At 38.5% G+C, this 6,024-nt stretch overlaps 1 protein-coding gene across 1 annotated transcript; it reads left to right on the top strand.

The window, feature by feature from the left end:
- On the top strand, positions 1-3,384 carry CSUI_008470 (ctr copper transporter family protein). The gene has a single exon (XM_068068602.1). It carries the CDS (start codon positions 813-815, stop codon positions 1,872-1,874), a length of 1,062 nt encoding a protein of 353 aa, XP_067919421.1. The 5' UTR covers positions 1-812; the 3' UTR covers positions 1,875-3,384.
- Positions 3,385-6,024: the final 2,640 nt, after the last annotated feature.

Genomic DNA, 6,024 nt, shown 5'->3' on the forward strand with positions numbered 1-6,024 from the left:
CTTCTTTTCATCTTCTTCATTTTCACCATTTGGGCTGACACTCTCTGTCTCTCTCTCGCACTTCATATCTGTGCTGTCTTTGTCTCCAGATTGCAAAGTTGGCTTTGCTTGCGATCGTCGCTTCTTCTTGCTCTTCTTCTGGATCGAGTCTAGAAGAAATCGATGAGCTGACGAAGAGGATTGGCAGGAAGTGCGGAGCTTTGGGGTGAAGAGGTGGAGACAAGAAAAGAGAGAAGAAGGAAAGATAGGTGAAGAAGAGATAGACAAAAACCATGATAAAAGGAAAATTATTTTCTTATCCTTTTCCATCTTCTTTATGAGGAATCTCTCGTTCATTCCTACCATTTAGTTGAAGATGTAAATGGAGATCTTCTTAAGAGAGACCATCAGCTCTCATTCTCTTCTCCTTTCTCTCTCTCTCTCTCGACCTTTCCATTGAGCTCTATCTTTCTTTTCATGTCTGTCTATTCATCTGCGTTCTCTCCATTCTTTCCTTCTCTTGTTTTCTTTAGTCATCGTACACGTTGATCCTTCAAATCCGTTTCTTCTTCTTTATCTCTGTGTCACTCCTTTCTTTCTCCTTGCCGTGTCTCGCAGAAGTTTATTCTCTTCGTTGCTTCTCTTGTCTGAAAGAAATCTTCCCTTCATTAGCCAGCCATGGTCGCGAGATTTCTATCTTTTCTTTCACTTCCTTGTCTCCTGTCCTTCTCGTTCACTCGATTTCTTCGCTAAAGCTTCTTCTGTCCTCGTCGTCTTTCTCTTCTCCTTCGTCAAATCTTCTTTTCTCTTCTCTTTCGCTAAACCGTTACAAAATGAATTCCTCCATCTCTTCTTCATCTTCTTCTTTCTCCTTCTCTGTCTCTTTCTTTTCTCCCTCTCCCTCAATGATCATTACAAGAAAACGTTTCTTTCTCTCCACCTTCTTTCCACCTTCTCTCCGTGTCTCTCTCCCATTTCTTGTTTCTTCTCTTCTTCTTTCTCATCTTCTTCTTTTTCTTCTCCATTCTTCTTTCTCTCTTCTTCATAACCCTCAATCTTCGTCTTTCTTCTCTAGCTTCTCTCTCCCCATTCTTCAACCTTCTAGGGCGCATGAAGAATCTTCTTCTCTTCCTCTGCCTATGTCTTTCGATCTCTCCACTTCAAATCTTACTCTTCTCTTTTCTTCCTGGTCCGCGTCAGGCTCGACCACTCCAGACATCTCAGCAGAAAATGGCGAAGAAGAGAGAAGGAGGCGATCTTCTCTTACTTTCTTAGGGTTCTGTTTCTTCTCTCTTTTTGCGGGGTTTCTCTCGATTCTTCTCAAAGTCTTACGAAAGAACATGGAGGTGTATCTTCATTGTCAAGAAGATCGTAAAAAGTCTTTTCTTCTCTTCAGGAGCTTTCCTCTCTATCATAATCTCGCAAGAGGGGGTCTTGCCTTTCTTAACTTTGGATGGGACTATCTTCTTATGTTGCTTGTCATGTCATTCAATGCATGGATTTTCTTGTCTGTTGTAGCAGGTATCTCCATCGGTTTTCTCTTCTTCGGTCACTATCTTCTCTCTTCTTCTTCTTCTTATCGCTCTTCAAGTCTTTCCAAGAAAGAAAATGCGAAAGTCCAAGATTCCTCTTCTTGTTGTGATAGACCGGGATGTGTATGTACACAAGGAGAGCATTGTTCAGAGGAAAGAAGGAGAAGAGAAGAAACGAAGAAAGCATGGGATGATCGAGATTACTTGCGCAGTCATCGTGATGTATATACACCTGAATCATTTTTTGATCGAGAAGAAGAAGAAGACTTTCTCCCTCCACCGACAACCGTCCGTGTGTCTCTCCCTTCTTCTTCCTCTCATAATAATCATAATAAGCCTTCTCAGAAAAGAAAAGCGACTTAATCTAAATGACATGAGGTGTATGTACACTCCAATGGAAAAGAAAAGAACACCTGGATGAAAAAGCGGAAGAAGAAGAAGAAAATGAGAGAGAAATTCAGAAGGAGAAGAAGAAGAAGAGAAGAGTTATCTCATTGTTGCTATTGGGTTCCTGTTTCCCTCCTTGATACCTGGCCGTTGTCTTCTTTCCTCGTCTCTTCTTCTTTTCTTTCATCTCTCAAGATTTCCGTTAAGGCGAGAAGAAAAAGAAGAGGAGGAGGAGCATAACTCAAATGGTCTTCTTCTTTTTCTTCTTTAATTCCCATTCGATTCTCGTGTGGTCTAATTCTGTTCCGACTCTAATTTCTTTCCTAATTCTTCTTCTTCTTATTCACATTTCTAAAGAAAGAAGAAAAGCAGGTCGCATCTTCTCTTCTCTTATGTATATATACCTGTATATCTATATAGATGTATTTCAAATCCATTGAAGTGTGTACTTATCCACTTGGCCTTAGCTACAAAGAAGAAGAAGAAGAAGAAAGAGAAGAGAGAGAGAGAGGTGGGAAAGAGAAGAAAAGAGAAAAACGGAGAGGGGAGAAGAAGAAGGAAGACCTTTCCTCGAACCTTTCAGTTGTCCTCTTCTCTTTCTCTCTCTTTCTCTGTCTGTCTGGAGTTGTCGTTGGATTTCTTTTTGTTTGGCCCACACCTTCTCATTTTCACACATGTATCGCTAGATTTAAAATAGGTACAGTCATCCTAACTATATATGTATATATACTCCTGCATTTCATAAGTGAAGATACCTATCTGTATTTATTTCCATATCAATAGGTTTATCTCTGTGTATAAATATATATGCTTGTGTGGTGTCTGTAAGAAAGAGGTCTAGTCCTTACACGACTACCGAGTCGAATGGAGAAAAAGACAGAAAGAAAGAAAGAAAGAAAGAAGAAAGAAGAGATATGAAACAGCCGAGAATGAAGAAACGACTAGGAGATATGCGAAAACTTATCCTCTAGAGAGATGTGCTTCTTTTCTACTGAGAAGAAAATGAACGGAGAGAATTTGCATGCTACTTTGGAGTGTAGTGACACCCCAGCTGGTCGATGGATCGATTCGTCTCAGGTTCGATTAATTCCTAGCTATCTGTCTTTCATCGATCTTGTTTCTTTTCAAAAGCAACTTGTCTCTATCACTCATCTTTCTCCTTTCTGTTTCTTTCCTCTTTCTCTTCATCTTTTCTTTGGGTCTGTTCAAGGTAGTAGTAGTAGTAGAGATGAGCTAGCTAACTAGCTAGTCGAGACAGCTCTCCATATGGATGGATTTTTCTCTGCCTCGTTTTCTTCTCGTTCTATGGAGGAAGAGAAGGACAGAGACTTTTCTGTATCTTTCTCGCAGTCTGCATAATGTCTTCATATCTGGGAGAAGCGTGAAGAAGATACCTTTTTACTTCTTTTCAAATGCTGACAAAATGAAGAGTCAAGAAAACTTCTCTTTCTTTCTTTCTTTTCTTAAGTGTCTTAAAGAAGAAGAGGAAGACGAAAGAAGCAAAGCTTTAGTATCTCCACCTCCGCCATATGTTAATTGTAAGACTACTCCAACTACGACTGCCAAGTAGAATTCGAGTAATGAGAAGAAGAATAGGAAGAAGAAGAAGAAGAGGGAGGAGGAGAAGAAGAAGAGGGAGGAGGAGGAGAAGAATAGAAAGACACTTGATTCATTCATTCTCTCTTAGGAGAGGACTAGACACGAAAAAAGAAATAATTAACCTCCTCTCTCTCTCTTTCCTTTCTCTGTTTCAACTGAGATATCCCTGGAGGTATCTATCTATATACATAGACATACACATAGCTATAGAGGCATACATCTCCATCTCTCTTGATTTGATCTCTCTCTCTCTCTGTGTATTCTTTGGATATACATATAGATAGATAGGTTCGAGTAGATATTAGTCTGAAGGAAGGCAAGAAACGTCAAGAAGAAGAAACTAGAAATGGGAGAAGAAGATGCCTTTAGGCATCCCTCGATTCATTACACACGACTATCCACACATCTCTAGCATACCCCTACACATATATATACACATACATGCGTATCTATCCATACGTATATAGATATATATAGATATATATATAGAGAGAGAGAGATATGTAGATGCATGTCTGCTGTTTAGGTCGCTTATGTTTACATGCCAAAGAGAGGAGAGTCTGCTGGAGATAAAGAAGGTACACAGAGGAAGAAAGAAAGAATCAATTAATTACTAAAGTGAAAGAAAGAGGAAAAGAAAGAAAGAGAAGAAACATGGGAGACTTTCTTCTTCTTCTTTGTCTCTCTCCTCTATCCAAGAAAGGAACCGAATCGTACATCTCTAGAGAGAGAGACATGTGGATATCTGTCTGTCTAGCTAGCTAGCTATCATCTATCGATCTATTTTGCTATCTCAAGACAAGAAGAAGATAGCGAAGAAGAAGAAGCTATGACTACTCCTCCTCCCCCTCCTATCGCTTCTTTACTAGTTGAATTTTTCATGCTTTCTTCTTCTTCTCTTTCTTCAATTTTCGTTTCTTTCTCAGTGTCAACCCTTCTTCTTACCTTACTGAGAATCCATCAAAACGCACGCATGCTGTTAAAGAAAAGAAGAAGCAGAGAAGTTGACTTCCTCTCTTCTCTTTCTTTCTTTCCGAGCGACTTTTACTTGTTCTTTTCTTTCCTTTTCTGAAGAGAGAAGAAGAAGGAAAGTTGTAGGGTCGTTATGAGAATAGTTGCTCTTCTTTTCCCCTTTGCTTTATCTATCTATAGAAGAGTTGCTGTCCTAGATAGACAGACATGTCTATGTGTGTATGTCATATATATATATATATATATACGTACGTGTCTGTATGTATTTTTAATGGTTTGCATGCGGATTAGAGAAGAGAGAGGAGCAAGGCTCTTCGGCAGGGAGAGAGAGGAAGGGGAATCTGAGAGAAAGAAAGAAAGGAAGAAAATTCTCAGAAAGAAAAGAAAATTTCCAGAAAGAAGAAAGAGATTTACAGAGAGAGAGACGGAGTGGGAGAGGAAAATGCTTTCCTCTTCTTCTTGAAGAAGATTCAAGAGAGAGACAGAAATAAAGAGAGAAATACATATCAAGAAAGAGATATATATATATATAGTGACAAAGACAAAGAGAGATTGAGAGAAAGAGATAGATAGACCCTCATGCAAACGAAAGACAGGAGAATGAAAAAGGGAAAGAAGAATTTCTGTAAAATCCTTACAGGTATACAGATAGATACATATACATATATACATACATGTCTATATATATATATATTTAAGGAGAAGATTTCTGCGGCGATATGACTTAACTTGTATACATTCCTATTTAAAAATCTCGTCATTCCCTATATGCATACCTGTCGAATAGATATAAAGATACATACAAATATGATACATATACAGAGAGAGAGAGAAGACTGACATAGTTAGATGTGAAGTAGACAGATAGATAGATAGATATTCATAGATGATACCTGCATGCATATCTATCTATATATAGAGAGAGAGAGCGAGAAAGTGTGTGTCGCTATGTATATCTGTGGGGTCTAGTAGATATCTAAATGAGATAAAACAAAAGGCATCTGAAAAAGCTGAGGGAAATTCTCCGTACATCTCTCTTTAATCTATCCTTAATCTATCTTTAATCTCTCTTTAATCTATTTATTGATATTTAGATACTTTCATTATTATCACCATAGATGTCTTTATATTATTTCGATGATATATTTCTAGCTTCCTTTCTTTCTATCTCCATACATCTTCTTCTTTTGCATTTTGAAAAGGAGTCTCAAGACAAGTCATGCTGCTCCTATCAACGGATCTCTTGTCCCTCATTCACCTTCCGACCCTCTCCTCTATCCTCCCTTCTTTTGCACTCTTTCTTTCTTTCCTCCGTTACTTAAGCTGTAGAAATCTATCTCTCTATCTATATATCTGCCTTGATCCTCCTACATATCTCTCATCTAGCTATCTATCTCTCTACCTACCTTTTATTGCTCTGTCTCTACTTATCTTCCATCTGCCTGTCTCTGTCTACCTTTGATGTATTTCTCTATCTAGCTATGAGAGATCTCGTAAAGAATCTTAAGGTGCCAAGAAAAGGGTTTGTCCTCCATTCCTTCATTTCTTTCCTTCT

This window comes from Cystoisospora suis (assembly GCF_002600585.1).
Source record: "Cystoisospora suis strain Wien I chromosome Unknown contig_4750, whole genome shotgun sequence".
Classification (NCBI taxonomy): Eukaryota; Apicomplexa; class Conoidasida; order Eucoccidiorida; family Sarcocystidae; genus Cystoisospora; species Cystoisospora suis.

Excerpts from the sequence above, each read along its gene's own strand:
- CSUI_008470 (XM_068068602.1), top strand. The coding sequence starts at position 813 with ATGAATTCCTCCATCTCTTCTTCATCTTCTTCTTTCTCCTTCTCTGTC.